Source organism: Mustela nigripes, chromosome X (assembly GCF_022355385.1).
Source record: "Mustela nigripes isolate SB6536 chromosome X, MUSNIG.SB6536, whole genome shotgun sequence".
NCBI lineage: Eukaryota > Metazoa > Chordata > Mammalia > Carnivora > Mustelidae > Mustela > Mustela nigripes.
In genome coordinates, this window is record NC_081575.1 from 67,835,896 (window position 1) to 67,853,569 (window position 17,674).

The 17,674-nt window shown below is 39.5% G+C and overlaps 1 protein-coding gene across 3 annotated transcripts in view; it reads right to left on the bottom strand.

Moving 5' to 3' along the window:
- Nucleotides 1-1,630: 1,630 nt before the first annotated feature.
- OGT (O-linked N-acetylglucosamine (GlcNAc) transferase) overlaps nt 1,631-17,674 on the bottom strand; it is a 36,725-nt gene continuing 20,681 nt past the window's right edge. For 2 of the 3 annotated variants that reach the window (XM_059385833.1, XM_059385832.1), the window contains exons 12-22: nt 17,187-17,366; nt 16,377-16,535; nt 15,532-15,621; nt 13,593-13,718; nt 13,025-13,195; nt 12,796-12,912; nt 12,533-12,703; nt 9,649-9,801; nt 7,662-7,914; nt 7,247-7,370; nt 1,631-3,935 (exon numbers count right to left, since the gene is read on the bottom strand). In XM_059385833.1, the coding sequence (XP_059241816.1) occupies nt 3,761-3,935; nt 7,247-7,370; nt 7,662-7,914; nt 9,649-9,801; nt 12,533-12,703; nt 12,796-12,912; nt 13,025-13,195; nt 13,593-13,718; nt 15,532-15,621; nt 16,377-16,535; nt 17,187-17,366 (1,719 nt within the window). In that variant the 3' untranslated portion in view covers nt 1,631-3,760. The remainder of the gene's footprint in view (nt 3,936-7,246; nt 7,371-7,661; nt 7,915-9,648; nt 9,802-12,532; nt 12,704-12,795; nt 12,913-13,024; nt 13,196-13,592; nt 13,719-15,531; nt 15,622-16,376; nt 16,536-17,186; nt 17,367-17,674) is intronic. The other variant, XM_059385835.1, reaches the window with a different exon arrangement.

The window sequence follows — 17,674 nt, forward strand, 5'->3', positions numbered from 1 at the left end:
TGCCTACTTGTGATCTGTCAAATAAATAAAATCTTTAAAAAAAAAAGAAAGAAAGAAAGAAAAACAAACCGGGAAGTAAATGCTTTCTAGACGATGTCGTTTCTCCAGCAGACGCCCGTTAAGTTTCATAATTTAAGCATGTGCCCAAACGGAACACAAAACCTCCGTGCATGTAGAGATATCAATAATATTGCATTTATTTCATGCTAGGCACTGTTCCAAGTGTTTTATATGTATTTAATCTTTAAAACACCTCAGAAAGTAGGCAATGTTAGCACTGATTATAATACAGAAATCACACGGCTACAAAGTGCCAGCGCTGGGATTCGAACTTCAGTAATGGGAGCTCCAGCCCCGCATTATAGATTACTCAAAAATAAAATCTTAAGGGATGCCTGGCTGGTTCAGTTGGCTAGGCGTCTGCCTTTGGCTCAGGTCCCTATCTCAGGGTCCTGGGATTGAGCCTCTCCACCCGCCCCCCAAACCCTCATGCAAAATCAGGCTCGGGGCTGAGCATGGAGCCTGCTTCTCTCTCTCCCTCTGCCCCTCCCACTGATCGTGCATTCTCCCTAACAAAATCTTTAAATAAAATCTTTTTAAAAATCTAAACTCTTAAGCACCAAACTGCCTATATACATAAAGGTACTTTCTGAATGAGTCAGGAATTGGATAAGAGGGACTTATCATTATTATACAAACAACAAACTTGAAAGTTTACCTCTACAAGCCCCTTCTATAAAAATGGGAGCTACATAACTGTGCCTCAGAGGTTTGGGCAAAGAATCTGAACATTAGCTGTGATTAATATTAAGAGGCATGTGCTTCAGGTAAAAAAGGGTTAGGACTGGAATCAAATCTTGTTACCCAAGCTTATTCCAGATCCACAAGCAACTTCTACAGACTTGAGGCAGGAGGAGCTGAAGTGGACTGAAAAGGACAGAAAGAGGGGAGGAGTGAGAACCTTTGAATAGGATGCCTGACACCTTTCTTCCCCACCACCTTTTAGGAAACAAACACCCATCTACATCAGGACTTTAAGGGTCAAACCCCACAGAGCTTGGGAGGTAAATTAGCTGGGAAAAAATTTTTTTGTGTGTAATTTAAAGCTCTATGCCCCAGGTGGGGCTTGAACCCACAGTCCCGAGATTGAGTCGCATGACCTACCAACTGAGCCAACCTAGCACCCCAGAAATATTATTGAAAATTTTTATTTTATTATCTCTGAGAAAACAGGTAGCGAAAGTCTGTTCTGGTCCCTGCTACTCTGATATCCTCCCTCATACCTGTGGCAGAGTTCCACCACCACACAAACACTACTAGTTCACACGAAGAGTAAGACTACAGCAGTAGCCGAAGCCAGAGCAGTCACAGTCATTACGTAAGCCAAACAAAAACCACCATGAATGGGTGTGCTGGGAGTCACAGGCTTTGTCATCCTCTAACAGATCCCAAGCCCACCCCTCTTCCACACCCGGCTGAGAAAACAAAATAATTCTTAAGATCACAGCTCCACCAGGGAAATGTGCTCCTCCAGTTGTCTGGAGATGTTCCAATAGAAGTTTCATCACTGGGTGACCCTGTTTTTCTGTCCAACACTCAATCTCACAGAATACAAAATACATCAGCCATATTAAGGGCAAATCATTCATTTATTGTTTAAAGATCGCAAGACAACATCTGGATTTCTGTAGCACAATTTAAATGTTTTACTTTTCTGATAAAGCAGAGTATAATAGAAAAAACAATTAGTTTCCAGTGATATATCTATAGCTCTATTCAGAATTAAGTCTTCCACAGACATGTTACCTGGAAACAAAAGCCTATTACAATAAGCAAAGCTTCAACCAGAGCGGCTACTTTTCGTGCCAGGAAAAAAAAGTTCATCCCTATAGGAGGAATGATGTGCTATGTAAAATGGCTGTAAGGTCACAGCCTTGAGGGCACTGGAAGTATATTCTCCTATTCCACAGTAAGTAGTTTGGTGCATTTCAAACATCAGTTTATCTGCAACCATGCCAGCTGGCAACCTCTGACTGGTAGTTCCATCGGGTAAAAAATAAATTAAATCCCTACACTGATGTTTCTTGATTTACATTTTTTAAAAGGTACACAGTTCATTTAAGATGTAATTCTGGCAAGAATTACATTTGAGACTCCTTGCTCAGATTTTGGTTAACAGTAAGAATCTTTCAAAAATTCAAGTTCTTATTAATCAATAATTTGTCAGCTAGGATACATTCAGGCATCAGCTGCAACTACAGAATAGGTGCACTGCCTCAGCGCTTTGGAAAGACATTATAATCTAGAACACTACTAGCAGACAAAAAAATATCTGTTACTGGAGAGCATAAGTACAGTACAGCAACACAAAACATATATTCATATGTCGGCTTATTTAAGCCTCAAGCCCTCGATCCTTTGTTGAAATTCAGTAATTGTATTCCTATGGGTTTTAATACCAAGAACTCAAGCTCCAGGAGGGCTAAAGTCTAATTTGTACTCCAAACCAAGTAGCAAAGCCGCTTGCTACTACTGAGGCTGATCTGTACAGACTTCGATACCAAGTCCAGAAGACAATTATTACATAATACCCGAGAAGGTCTGAAAAATAATTACTCATTTACATAGCTGGTCCTTCAGAGCGTTTTACCTCTAACATGTTTTTTGATGAAAATTATTTAATGTATCGAAGATAACTGTGACTTACTGATCAAATACGTGAATACTTATACTTACCTGGGATTTCATTTCTGCTGAAAGAAATAGGAAGAACAGGACTCACTTTAAAAAAAAAAAAAAAAAAAAAAACGAGAAAGGAAGGTAAAAATCTTATCACACACTATCACTTTTGGAAGCAGCATAGAGGGGCAGTCAAAGGTAAAACACTGGTGAAATAGGTCAAAACTAGGCCCCCCAAAAATCTATATTATTATCATCAATGACAGTACCACAACTATGCCCTGCATAATTAATAATCACTCCTAAGAATTTTCATTTGGCACCAGATGATGTGTTTAAGATAAACACTCTGGGATATTTAAAATCAGACTTCGTTTTGTTAGCTGAGTTATAGGAGAAACTTTAAAGGAGGGGAAGGGAAGAGAAGGAAATGGGAAACAGACCAGAAAAAATTTTTTGAGTCATCATCTAAACCAACAAAGCACTGATAGCTCCAAACATTAGGTCAGACACTAAAACGACTGATATAGGCTCAAGTGGTTTATAAAACCTATAAAAAAGACTACACCAGCAAAGTCCCCATTAATTTGTAGAGTTCAGAAACTAAAACAAGGAGCAACATTTTAGCTTAAAACCTTATCTCAAGAGAATCATATACACTTCACATGAATAAAAATACCTGAAACCAAACATTTTTAAAAGCTCCAATACCCAAAGTATAAAGAAAATAATTAATTCAGAAGACTCAATCAATCCATGGAATCACAAAACGGCTGGACAATCTGTATCTCCCCTCCACACTAACCATCCCACGGAAGACCAAGGGAGATTAGACCTTCCAGACCTATGCACCACCTGGTTGCTGCAAAATTCTGTGTAGATTCCTTGTGGAACAGCAGTTTCCCATCTCGTGTCTCTCCCTATCACGCAGGAAGCAAGTCTGGCTGTGCTATTCTATTATCGTTTGTCACCCATCTGCAACATGATACCGTACAGATAAGCAAAAGTACATTATCTAGTTCCCTTTCCCCAGAAGGTTGAGGCTCAGGTATAGGGGCAATCTCCTGTGCATAGTCTTTATTTAGGCCGATTCAGTGACTTCAACAGGCTTAATCATGTGATCAGGTTTGTTGCCAGCTGCATAGTGCTCCCACATCTGTAGATAGAGCCGCTCTAGTTCCATTGTGTATTGTTTGGTGTTGAACAGAGGGCTAGATATTCTCTGCTTCCACACTTTGCCACGAATTTTCTTCAGGCTAGGCAATAGAACAAAAAAGAACCAAGCTTACAAATCAGAGCAGAAAAATTCAGAACCAGCCCTCACAAATTCCTAGTCACCTTTGTGGTAAAATACATGACTGTACTTCACACTGTGTTCTCTTCTGACTGGCCACACTGACCTCAACGCTGAAAAAGGGAAGGATCACAGCTAACGTAACACTAACACTTAGAATAATCAAGTTCGCCTCCACGTCCTCTGAAAATATTGTTTTTCCTAAAAAAGTATATCCACGAGATCCCATGCTTTCTCCATTTCAGCTCACTTCTACCTTTAAAAGAAAGAATTGGCAATCACGTGTCTACTCCCATGTACCAGTTAGAATGTACACTGCTTACCCTTTTCGTTAAGAGATTTAGCAATGTGTGTGTCAAGAAACTAAAATGTTAACAACCCTCTGACCGATCAGTAACACTTTTACATCTATCCAAAAGGAAATGATCAGAGATGCAGGCAAACCTGGCCATTCAAAGATGGTCACTGAAGCATCATTTACAATAGCTAAGCCACGAATGTGAAATGAAGTTTTCAGTTTATGAATATTTTAATGAAATAGGAAAAATACTCCAAGGGATAAGAAATATACTATCTCTACTGCCATAATTTTCCACTTACATGTGAATTACTTAGATATTAGCAAAAAGTGTTCCTAATTATCACCAAGAACATGGTTTTATTCAAAATAGGGAAAAGAAGCAATCAGTCCTTCACTGGGAACAGACAGGTAAAGAATTCTCAATTCCTCTTCTGAATATGTAAGAGATATGTAATATATGAGGATTCTTCTTCTATGGAGAGAATTACTACCTCAGAGGGAGAAGCTGGAACACTTTTATGCATTTTTAAAAGCAATTAATAAAAAAGTTTTAAAGTTTTTGTGACAGAACTAGTAAAATGGCTATACATTATGTTGGCTTCAACCCAACCATGACTATATTAATGCTACCTTTCAAATAAATGTACTTCTGTGCTCTATTTTTCTAAGTTCTGTATGTCAACGGGAGAATGGTTGAACTGTGCTACATCCATACAATGAAATACTACTCAGCAATAAAAAAAAAATGAAGTACTGATATAGGCCAACATCAGGGATCAATCTCACAACATTATACTAGATGAAAAAAACCTATAGAGTGCATACTGTATGGTTTCATTTGTATATGGTTCTAGAAAGGCAAAACTAAGTTATGGGGAAAAAATTTCAGGACAGTAGTAGTTGTCCTGAGGGTTGGTGTGAAGGACCAACTGAGAAGGAATGTGAACGAACTTTCCGGAGTGATGATAATGTTTCCATATACTGTTACAGGTTTGGGTTACAAAGGCAGGTCTTAAAACTCAAATTTAAGATTTATGCATTCCACTGTATATAAATTCTGCCTCCAAAATAATATTAAACTCTAAGGATGTCCATTCTTAAGTATACAGGAGTATGGAGGTCTGTAATGTACTTCAAAATGTATCATATAAGGGCGCCTGAGTGGCTCAGTGGGTTAATCCTCTGCCTTAGGCTCAGGTCATGATCTCAGGGTCCTGGGATCGAGCCCCACATCGGGTCCCGCATCGGGCTCTCTGCTCAGCGGGAATCGTGCTTCCTCCTCTCTCTCTCTGCCTGCCTCTCTGCCTATTTGTAATCTCTCTCTGTCAAATAAATAAATAAAATCTTTAAAAAAAAAAAAAAAAAAAAAATGTATCATATAAGATGGATTGCTATATGGCTAAAGGAATAAAAAGAGGAACAGATACGTAATAAAGCAAGGATAGTAAAGTGTTAGCGGTAAAATCTAGGCAGTAGGTACAGAAGTTTATTGTAAGACTGAAAACTTTTATAACAAAATGTTGGAGAAAAGTATCATATGAAATCAACTAAGCTCCAAAAAAATTTTTTAAATACACTAAAACTGGGACACCTGGGTGGCTCAGTTGGTTAAGCAGCTGCCTTCAGCTCAGGTCATGATCCCAGCGTCCTGGGATCGAGTCCCATATCGGGCTCCTTGCTCAGCAGGGAGCCTGCTTCTCCCTCTGCCTCTGCTTGCCATTCTGTCTGCCTGTGCTTGCTCTCTCCCCCCCTCTCTCTCTGATAAATAAATAAAATCTTTAAAAAAAAATAAATAAATAAATAAATAAATACACTAAAACTAAAACATTTACTGTAGTTCTCTCTAGAATGATGGACACAAACCTTAATTTTTTTAATGACTGAGCTCAAAATTTTCATTCTTCTTAAATATATATGATATTCAATGAAGATTTTGAAAATATAAATGCTTAACATCTTCTGAATGCTTACCAAGAACTTTTGTTAAGTGCTTTACATGGAACACCTTTTTTTTAACCCTTACATCTCTGCAAGGTAGGTACTATCATGCATCCCCATTTTGCAGATAGAAAAAGCAAGGCACGTACAGACTAACTTGCCCAAGGTCACAAACCTTATAAGTGGGAGGGCGTGGATTCAAACCGCCAAGCGGTCTCTCTAGAATATGCTACTTCTCAGAAAAACAAGAAGAAAAAAAATTACCTAGAATACCCAAAGAAAAGCCTCATTTAAGAGAGAAACACTACTTCATTGTAGGCTAAAGCACCACCACCCCCCCTCTAATTCCCACCCACTTAGGGCACTGAAGTTATGCTGGCATTTTCCCTTAGGCTATAATGAAGATGTAGCACCCTAATAGGGTCAAAGGTCTGGCTGTTTTCCCTAGACTCTTCAAATTTTGAGGAAGGGTTGTACCAATTTACTCACTGTCTGAAATGTATGAAAAGGCCAGCATCTGGATGCTCCCTCATCCCTTGTATCATACTAAAAATATTTATTTTCTGGCAAATAATGGCTATACTACAATGTTATTTTATATTTGCATTTCTACCTCTACAGAGGTTGAAACTTTCTCTTATTAACCAGTTGTATTTCTACTTGAGTGAGTTGTCTGTTCATTTCCGTGTTTAGTTTCCTTTTAAGGAATTTAAGATATGAATGTTCTTTGGTCTTTATATAGCCAAGCTATTATTATTTGACACAGAAACAAAGATTTTCTTTCCCTCTTTGCTTGCCTTTTTATTTTCTTGACTCACTTTTATTCAGCCATTTACTCTTTACATAGTCACACCTATTGATCACTACCTTTTATGGAAGTTCAGAAGTTCTCTCATCTAGAGATCATACAACTAAATCACCTATTTCATATTATCCTTATTTTATGATTTCATTGTGTAACATCTATATCCTCTCTAAATTTTCCTTATCTATCTCCTTTACCATAAAATTCGTTCACGGAAAAGTTTACTTACTATTCTAGGTCAGTTCCCAGTTTCACAGCTATGTCTTCATATTCTTGTCTATTTTTAGCAATAAGCTCAAGACAACCTAAACAAGTGAGCTGGGAAGCTGCAACTCGAGAAGCAAGAGTGTCTCCTGCGAGACCCCCCAGAAAAAAAAAAAAAAAAAAGAGAGAGAAAAAGAAAAGAGAACAGACTGCACATCTGAGGATATAAACAGCAGTTATTAATGTTGTTTGTTATGTACCCCATACAATGCAGATGAAGAGAATGGAACGAAGTGCTTATATTTGGAACAAAGCTCATTTTTTATCATCTTGCCCTAAGTGCTGCTTCTAGTACACACAATTTCACCTAAAAAAATGTTTCCCCTAAAGGAGGTTTTAAAAGGAAAAAGGAAGATTCCAATGATTTATGGGCAACTCACCTGGCATAGTGACCATGGGTGTTCCTGCCCAGAGAACATCCATCCCTGTGGTGTGTCCATTACAAAGGGGAGTGTCCAGGCAGACATCGGCCAGCTGGCCTCTCCTGACATGTTCCTCTTTAGGAGCAACAGGTGAAAAAATGATACGGTTTTGGGGAAGGCCCATGTTTTGCGCATACTGTTGAATATTAGGTTCTCCTACTGCTGGAAACCGCAACAGCCACAGCACACTATTGGGAACACGCTTTAGAATCTAAAACAGGGAAAATAAGAATAGGTTTTTTTTTTTTTTTTTAAAGGTTTTATTTATTTATTTGACAGAGATCACAAGTAGGCAGAGAGGCAGGCAGGGAGAGAGTGGGGGAAGCAGGCTCCCCACTGAGCAGAGAGCCCCATGTGGGGCTCGATCCCAGGACCCTGGGATCATGACCTGAGCTGAAGGCAGAGGCTTTAACCCACTGAGCCACCCAGGTGCCCCAAGAATAGTTTTTAATAGCAGTTCTGCCCTTCTCAAGAAAGGCTCTCATAGAGCTCTAATAATTCTACCCCTCTATTCTTGTCACCCAGATAGCAGCCTACGATGAACTCTGTCTTTACCTCATAGATGAATTAGATCAACTGAATTACAGGTTCCTGTTGTGCTTAGCTGTCCCCAGAGTTCAAAGAAAGAGAAAACTGACTTAAGACACAAAACAAGTTACTAATTGGCAAAATCTGAGGCAGCTGTGCCCTCTGGGAATCATTATTGACAGTGGTTTTTGCCGATGAGCAAGAAATTTTCCATTTCAAATTTTAAATCCCCCAGCATGACACAACAAACAGGATTAGCTCACACTTGCCTGACTACGTGCCTAATCAAGATCAGGTGTCAGCAGACTTTTCTGTAAAGGACCAGAGAACAAATATTTTTGGCTTTGCAACCACATGGACTCTGTCATAACTACTCAATTCTGTCCTTGTCACTGGAAAACAGCTACAGACAGTATGTAAACAAGCAGGCGTGACTGTGTGTATAAAAGTTACAGAAACAGGGCGCCTGGGTGGCTCAATACTGAGCCTACATATACTACAATACTTGTAGACTGTCACACATGGCTGGATGTGGACATGATGCTTTTGCTTTCAGTTTAGACCATGGGTTGGTAAACTATAACCTGTAAGCCAAATCTGGCATATTGTCTGCTTTGGTAAATAAAACTTAAATGGAACATATTTATACTCCTACATTTACATAATGTCTATGGTGCTTGCCTGCTCCAAATGGCAGAGTTAAGCAAATGCAACAGAGTACGAACTACAAAAAACAAAAATAATTACCATCTGGCCCTTTAAAAAAAAGTTTGTTGATCCCTGGTTTTGAATACATAAGTTGAAAAGGTTCTTAACGTGATATTTATACACTGGAAGGAAAAATCAAGGAGCACCTGGGTGGCTCAGTCATTAAGCATCTGCCTTCGGCTCAGGTCATGATCCCAGGGTCCTGGGATTAAGTCCCACATTGGGCTCCTTGCTTAGTGGGAAGCCTGCTGCTCTCTCTCCCACTCCCCCTACTTCTGTTCCCTCTCTAGCTGTGTCTCTCTCTCTGCTAAATAAATAAATAAATTAAATAAAGTAGGGCTGCTGGGTGGCTCAGTTGGTTGGGCAACTGCCCTAGACTCAGATCATGATCCTGGAGTCCCAGGATCAAGTCCTGCATCAGGCTCCCAGCTCTGTGGGGAATCTGACCTTCTCCCCGCTCATCTCTCTCTCTCAAATGGATAAATAAAACCTTAAAAAATAAAATAAAATAAAAATACTGTGTCAACTACACTCAAAAAAAATTTTTTTATTTAAAAAAAAAAAAAATCAAAAATGGCTGAAAAATCTACTCTTTTGTAGAAATGAGCACAACAGCTCCTGAATGGAAGTGGAGGCCAGCCTTAGTAACATGGTCTACATAATCTCTACCAGTTATTTAGACATGAATAATGAATCTACCCATACTCACATTTGCCCACATCTGCAAAGTAGAAGGGTCGATTTTGTATAACTGATTAAAATTACAGTACACAATGGCATCTTCTGGTAACCCATACTGAGAACGTGTGGTTACAATAATGGTACGAGGAACCTCTTCTCCAGTGGCAGCTTTATTGTTGATCTGGAACATGAAAAAGAATACATGTTTATATTTAAAGCCATTTATATTTAAAGCCAGCAGCATCTGGTATTTTTTAACTAATGAAGAATCCTTGGGGTGCCAGGTGGCTCAGCAGGTTGGGCATCTGACTTCTGATTTCAGCTCAGGTCGTGATCTCGGGGTTTTCAGACTCTGAGGCCAGCGGTGAGTCAGCTTGAGGTTTTTCTCTCTCCTCACTCTGCCCCTCCCCCAACCTGTTCTCATACACACATGCACACACGCTCTCTCAAATAATCTTTTTTTTAAAGATTTTATTTATTTACTTGACTGACAGAGATTCCAAGTAGGCAGAGAGAGAGGAGGAAGCAGGCTCCCAGCAGGGAGCCTGATGCAGGGCTCGATCTCAGGAACCTGGAATCATGACCTGAGCAGAAGGCAGAGGCTTTAACCCACTCAACCACTCAGGCACCCCTCAAATAACTATCTAAAAAATAAAGAAAGAAAGAAACCTTCAGATGCCAAATAGTATAACCATTAAAAGTTATGTCATTTGAACTATGAAAAAATATTCATGACATATTAAGTCAAAAAACGGAAAATGGGGCGCCTGGGTGGCTCAGTGGGTTAAGCCGCTGCCTTCGGCTCAGGTCATGATCTCAGGATCCTGGGATCGAGTCCCGCATCGGGATCCCTGCTCAGCAGGGAGCCTGCTTCCTTCTCTCTCTCTCTGCCTGCCTATCTGTCTACTGTGAACTCTCTCTGTCAAATAAATAAATAAAATCTTAAAAAAAAAAAAAAAGAAAGAAAGGCCTCTTTCTTAAAAACAAAACAAAACAAAACAAAACAAAAAAAAAAAAAAAAAAAACGGAAAATGTTACAGTATTATCTTAATGGGAGGGGAACCACTCCACACCTTCAAACTTACGACTCAAGCCAAAAAATTCTTTTCAAAACCTTATTATTCCAACAGCAAGCTTTGCTTATTTTCTTAAGATTTTATTAATTTCACACACACACACACACACACACACACACAGCTAGAGAGGGAACAGAAAGAGAGGGAGAAAGAGAAGCAGGCTTCCCATGGAGAAGGGAGCCCAATGTGGGGCTCGATCTCAGCATCCCAGGATCATGACCTGAGCTGATGGCAGACACTTAATGACTGAGCCATCTAGGCACACCCCTTTTCTGCTTATTTTTAATGAATGAAATGTCCTTTTCTAATCACACCCACCCTTGAAGGCTAAATTTATTCCTCCAAATGATCTCTCCTGCATCTCCTCATACTGATGATCACTATTTTTAAGTATCTACATATACAATTAATTACAGCCTTACAATTCCCACACATCTGGGTACTGCCTTAAACTGTTATATAACTATTCCAAGTATGCATGGACATTTCATACATTTGGGCATTGTGTTCTAAACTCAAAATTCTTTGTCCCTGTGCATTTCAAGAATTATACACTTTTTTTCCTGAAGTCAAACATGTCTGTCCTATTTCAAATGGCAGTTAATCAGAGATTAAGAGAAAACACACCATCTTTTTAGCCCAATACACACTGTAAGTGACTATTATCAATTTCTTTGCCTTAACAAAAGCTAGCCTGAGAGAAAAGAGTTCATTTTGAGCACCTTTAGTATAAACTATTACACCACTAAAACTTTTAACTCCTGAGAAATCCTTGCCTTATAATCTTGACAGAGCTACATACTCACTCTAATATACAATATATATTTACTGAACACATAGTACATTACTGTGACTAAGACATGGACCCTAAAGGAATTCAGTTCAACAGAGAATACACAACACAACAATGATAACATGCTGTGCTGGATATAAAATACATCCCAGGTATTACAGAAGCAGAAAAGACAAGTAGCACAGAACAGGAAAGGTGAGATTAGCAGATTAGTGATAAGGACAGGAATGGATTCCTGGAGGAACTATCTGAACTAAAAAAGTCTTAAAAGGAAAGAAGACTTAACTAGGGAAAGAATGAGTAACAGGGGCACCTGGGTGGCTCAGTGGGTTAAGCCGCTGCCTTCGGCTCAGGTCATGATCTCAGGGTCCTGGGATCGAGTCCCGCATCGGGCTCTCTGCTCAGCAGGGAGCCTGCTTCCTCCTCTCTCTCTCTCTCTCTCTCTCTCTCTGCCTGCCTCTCTGCCTACTTGTGATCTCTCTCTCTGTCAAATAAATAAATAAAATCTTTAAAAAAAAAAAAAAAAAAAACATTTAAAAAAAAAGAATGAGTAACAGAAGCAAGAAACTGTATTAAGTACAGATAATTATTCACTGTTGATAAGAAGAAAGCCACAGGCAAGGAGTAAGAACATATTGTTAACCAAGTAGACCCTCATTAAGTGAGCTACTGGCTGAATCCAAGAGATTTTTAAAATAAGACAAATTGAGGGGCACCTGGGTGGCTGAGTTGGTTAAGCATCTGCCTTCGGCTCAGGTCATAATCCCAGGGTCCTGGGATCGAGTCCTACATCAGTCTCCCCGCTCAGCAGGGAGCCTGCTTTTCCCTCTCATCCTTGCTTACGCTATCTCTGTCTCTCTCTCTCTCTCTCTCAAGTAAATAAAATCTTTTAAAAAATAAAATAATGAGACAAATCTATGTAAGATGCCAATTTCCACTGGACTCAATTCCTCAACTATTAAACAGGGATAATGATGCTTATACCTCCTGGAGGGGATAAAAGAATACCTGGTGGTACATATTATGCTCTATTCTCTCCTCACCTGGGTAGTTGCTAGTCCATTGCTAATACTGAACCCATTAATTGTTATCTGAATTTGCCCTCTGTTAATCATCTCGATAACTGCTTCCGCAATGGTATTCATAGGAATAACGGGCATATTAAGAGCTGTATTACTGCTGTCACCATTGTCTCCTCCATCAGGACACTTCATCTGTAAGGAAAAAATGACAAAATGTATCATTAGGGATAAGATCCCAAATGCAGATAACTTCATTTCAATGACAATATTGACCAGGTTCTGACCTTGACAATTTTCACATCCGGCAGACTATCAAGAAATGCTTTGAGGTCGATGCCATTAAGAACAATCCGATTATCATAGATGTGACCATTGGACTTAAAATCGATGACTGCTTTTTTCTAATTAAAACAAAAAATGTTTGAGACAAATCTTTTAGGATTCTTAGGGACAACAACAAAGAAATGACTACAGTTCTTTGCAACATCCACATAGCACTGTTTTTCTACCTACCTTCAAGTGAGGGAACATATTAGCATGATCACCAATAAAGAAAGTATGGGGCATATAAGCCAGTTTCTCAGAATACTGCTCAGCAACTTCAGCTGGTGACGTTTCCTGATCAGTGATGATGTAGTCCATGAAAAGTGCACCACTAGTCCCAGGGTATCCCAGCCACATGGCCTAGAAGAAAAAAGAAACCAGGCCAAAACCTAAAAATTTTCATCAAAAGAGTTCAAAACTAAATAAACATACAAGAAGGGTTGACTTCTTTAGCCAAGAGAGATGATGTAGTATCTCAGACTACCTTTTGAAGTGTTAAATGTTTTTCCAATTTACAATACCAAACAACTGTTTGTACTCAACCATGAATTGCGTGTCTCTAATCATGTGCCTGTGCATATTGTATTCGACACTCAAAATTCTTTATCCCTGTACATTTCAAGAACTATATTTTTTTTTTCTTAAGTCAAGCATGTCTGTTATTTCAAATGCCAGGTAACCGGGGGGTCGGGGGTAGCAGAAATCACTCTTTTTAGCTCAATAAACATTGTGAGCAATTACTATTTAGTTCCTTTACCTGAATAGGAGCAGGCCTGAGAGCAAAGAGTTCATTTCGAGCACCCTTGGTATAACCATTCATATTTACAAGGATGTGTATGCCATCCTGATGAATGCGATCAGCTGCTTTTCCATTGCATGGAATCTGTGGAATAAAAAAAAAATAAGAACTATGTGTAATCTCAAACTAATTCAATTAGCTTTAATGGCAAATAGAATTCAGAGTCATAGGTGCAAAACACGGTAACACAAATTACATTAATGCAGCATTAAAATGTGGCTAAGTGCCATTAAAATGGGCCCAAAACATTACAGAAAAAGAATACGCAGGAAGCGGAGTTTACTCTATATTGAACCTATGAATAACAAGACTTCATAGAGGACTGGTGTTTGAAATGGGCCTTCAAAGATGAATAAGGCAGTTGGACAGAACAGAATCTCAATAGAAAACAAAATGAATAAAGAACCAGAGTAAAGTGCATGGCAGATTTTGCAAATGCTGAGTAGATCACTTCTGTCTGGTTTAAGGTATATATGAGGGCAAATGGCAGGTGAAAAGCATTGGCAAACATGGCTGTGCTCAGACTTAGACTGTGAAGGCTGGGGTGCCTGGGTGGCTCAGTCAAGCGTCCAACTCTTGATTTTGGCTCAGGTCATGATCGTAGGTTCATGAGATGGATCCCTATGTCGGGCTCCACACTCAGCACGGAGTCTACTTGAGATTCTCTCCTCTGTCTCTCCCCACCCCAACTTGAGCCCTCTCTCTCTAAATAAATAAATTAAAAAAAAAAAAAAAAGACTGTGAGGGCCCTGCTGAAGAGTTTAGACTCCACAGTCAATAAGCAGTGGGTCCCTGAACATCCCAGATGTGGAGGACAGTATGCTTCTTGGTAACCCTACATCAGGAAGGGTTACGTATACTCCCAAAGCAACAGCTACATTGCTGAAAATGGTGGCACACACTATTTACTAAATGACAAGATCTCACAACCCTTCTGCTGGAACTTGAATGATTCATGTATCAATTACTAGATATACCATACACTGCATATCCCTTTTAGTCACCAAAGTGACCCACAGAATCTATAAAGAAAAACCTCTAGACCAAGCAAATTAATTCCTCCACAAGTTTCAATCTTAATTTTGTTTAAAGATTTTATTTACTGGGCGCCTGGGTGGCTTAGTGGGTAAACCTCTGCCTTCTGCTCAGGTCATGATCTCAGGGTCCTGGGATCGAGTCCTGCATCGGGCTCTCTGCTCAGTGGGAAGCCTGCTTCCCCCTCTCTCTCTGCCTGCGTCTCTGCCTATTTGTGATCTCTGTCAAATAAGTAAATAAAATCTATTTTTTTTAAGATTTTAAAAAATCTTAAAAAAAAAAGATTTTATTTACTTATTTCACATAAAGACAGACAGTACAAGCAAGGGGAGCAGCAGGCAGAGGGAGCAGATTCCCCCCTGAGCAGGGAGCCCAATGCAGGACTCAATCCCAGAACCCAGAAATCATGACCTGAGCCAAAGGCAGCCACTTAACCAACTGAGCCACCCAGGTGCCCTCAATCTTAATTTATCATAAAATTGATGCTCCTAAAAATAACAATAGAACAAGTACAGAAATAAAGTTAACCAAAGGCTAATGCCCACAAAAACAGATGAACCATGATGAACCCTAGAATTCCTCTATTTTCTTTAAATAACCTATTTATTCCTCTTCCAAGGCAGCATTTCCTGAAGAGTTTTATGTCCAAGCACAAATAGATCCCATTTTGATTTCATCTGCAACGTCAGCACAATCCACACTGATTACAAATGTAAATGATCAGAGATATAAGATCGCAGTAATTATCCATATGTAATGGCTGATGTTAAATACTGGTCATGAAAAATACAAGCTTTACACCAATAGTTTCATTAACTATTTGTTTTAAATTTAAAGCCTGAAGTGTAGGAGTTTCGCCTACCTGAGAGAGATCAATGAAATGATTGGCTTCTGCCATCACTTTCACTCTGAAGTTTGTGCCATCATCTGGGCTCAGGGCGTAACAGAATACCTGAAGGGCAGCACACAATGTATTTAAAATCCTCAGCTTAACAAGATACAGAAGCAACCACCTATATGTCCATCAAGAGATGAATGGATAAAGAATACACAGAGGGTGTTGGCATACACGCATGCATACATACAATAGAACCAGAGAAAAGAATGAAATCTTGCCATTCACAACAACATGGATGGAACTAGAGAATATTATGCTAAGTGAAATAAGTCAGACGGAAAAAGACAAGTACCATATGGTTTCACTTACATATGGAATTATAAAACAAAACAAATGACCAAACAAAAAATACACAGAAACAGACTCCTAAGTACAGAGAACAAAATGGTGGTTGCCAGAGGGAGGAGGTGAGGAGAATGGGTAAAATGGTGAACGAGATTAAGACGTACAAACTCCACCCCTGTGACTTGTTTTCTAACTGGAAAAGTACAGCATAGGGAATTCAGTCAACATTTAATGACTTCATATGGTAACAGACAGTAACTACACTTACTGTGGTGAGCATTTCATAATGAACGAATGTGAATCACTATGTTGTACACCTGAAACTAATGTAATATTGTATGTCAACTGTATTTCAATTAAAAAATTAAAATTAAATGTAAAACTAATCTTGGCTCAAATCTTTCAAAAAGACACTGACTGACCTTAACACCTAATGGTGATGATAAAAGCCAGAAATATTTGTTGTTGTTGTTGTTTTTTTTTTAATAAAACAAATAGTGTCTCTAGGGAAATACTAGTCTTACCTCAAATTTATCAGGATTGTGCATGCCTGGAATAGACTGCATAAGGTGAGAAGTAGGATGATTCCCAAAGTCAGAACTCACATATCCTACACGCAGCCGACCATCACTAAGCTTCAAGTCTTTTGGATGTTCATATGGTGGCTTATGAAGGACATTAATCTACCAACAGAAACCAATGCCTGTTAGTACAGTTGAATCTATACATAAATCTTCATCTAGGAAAACTGATAAAAAACAAAACAAGCCTGTACTTTCCATCTGTTGGGAATGGTGTGCCCAGAATACTTAAGTCATACAGCCAATTCAATCCAATCTTAGCAGTTTATATAATATGCTTCATACTCTGACCTGTTCCTGAGGCCTAAGAAGTAGCTTGAGCAAATCTAAAACTTGGAGAAAGCTCGAGGCAGTGTGGACAGAGCATGACATACCCTGCATTTTAGAAAATTCTATAAGGAAGCATTTCTAAAACACAGAATTACATCTAGCACTCTAATCCATTCTGCTGAGCAAACTGTCATCTTTGATCAAGTACTGCTCTAATTCTCAAAGCAGAGTATAAAATACCAAACACTTTTCTTAAACGTCATGGTTTTCAAACACCAGTCCTCTACTGTTAGAATTCCACCCTAGGGGATGGAAGGGTCATGATTGACACATGGTGTCTCTGGGGTATCTCGTTTCTCAGCGTGGGTTGTGTTCACCTTATAGTAAGTAACTCATGGAACCACATACATATGACTGATTCACGTCATCTTCTGTATCTGTACTTTATTATGAAACAGAAAGATTGAGACAAAACAATCGTACCTTATCCAAGCAGAGGTTTCCATGCCTCTCAGCAATAGCCTTCCTGAAGCCGTGAGAAAGAGGGTATAGCATACTATGATGAGGGTGCACAGAAGGCAACCTGTTCTTCTCTAGCTGGTCAGCCACAATACTGACCAACTTCTTCATTCGCTCATCATAGTCTGTCCAGTCACAGACAATCTAGAGGAGGCAAGAAACAGTTACTACCCAGAGGCACCTAGGTGGCTCAGGTGATCGGGCATCTGCCTTTGGCTCAGATTGTGATCCCGGGGTCCTGGGATGGAGCCCCATGTCAGTCTTGCTGCTCAGTGGGGAGCCTGCTTCTCCCTCTCCCTCTGCCATCTCCGCCCCACCCCCCAGCCTGTGCTCTCTGGCTCTCTCTGTCAAATAAAGTCTTGGTGGGGGGGGGGGGGGGGGGGTTTTTTCCCAAAACCCCCTCACAAAATTTAAACTTTTAAATAATCTTTGCCTAAGTAAACTCCCCAAAA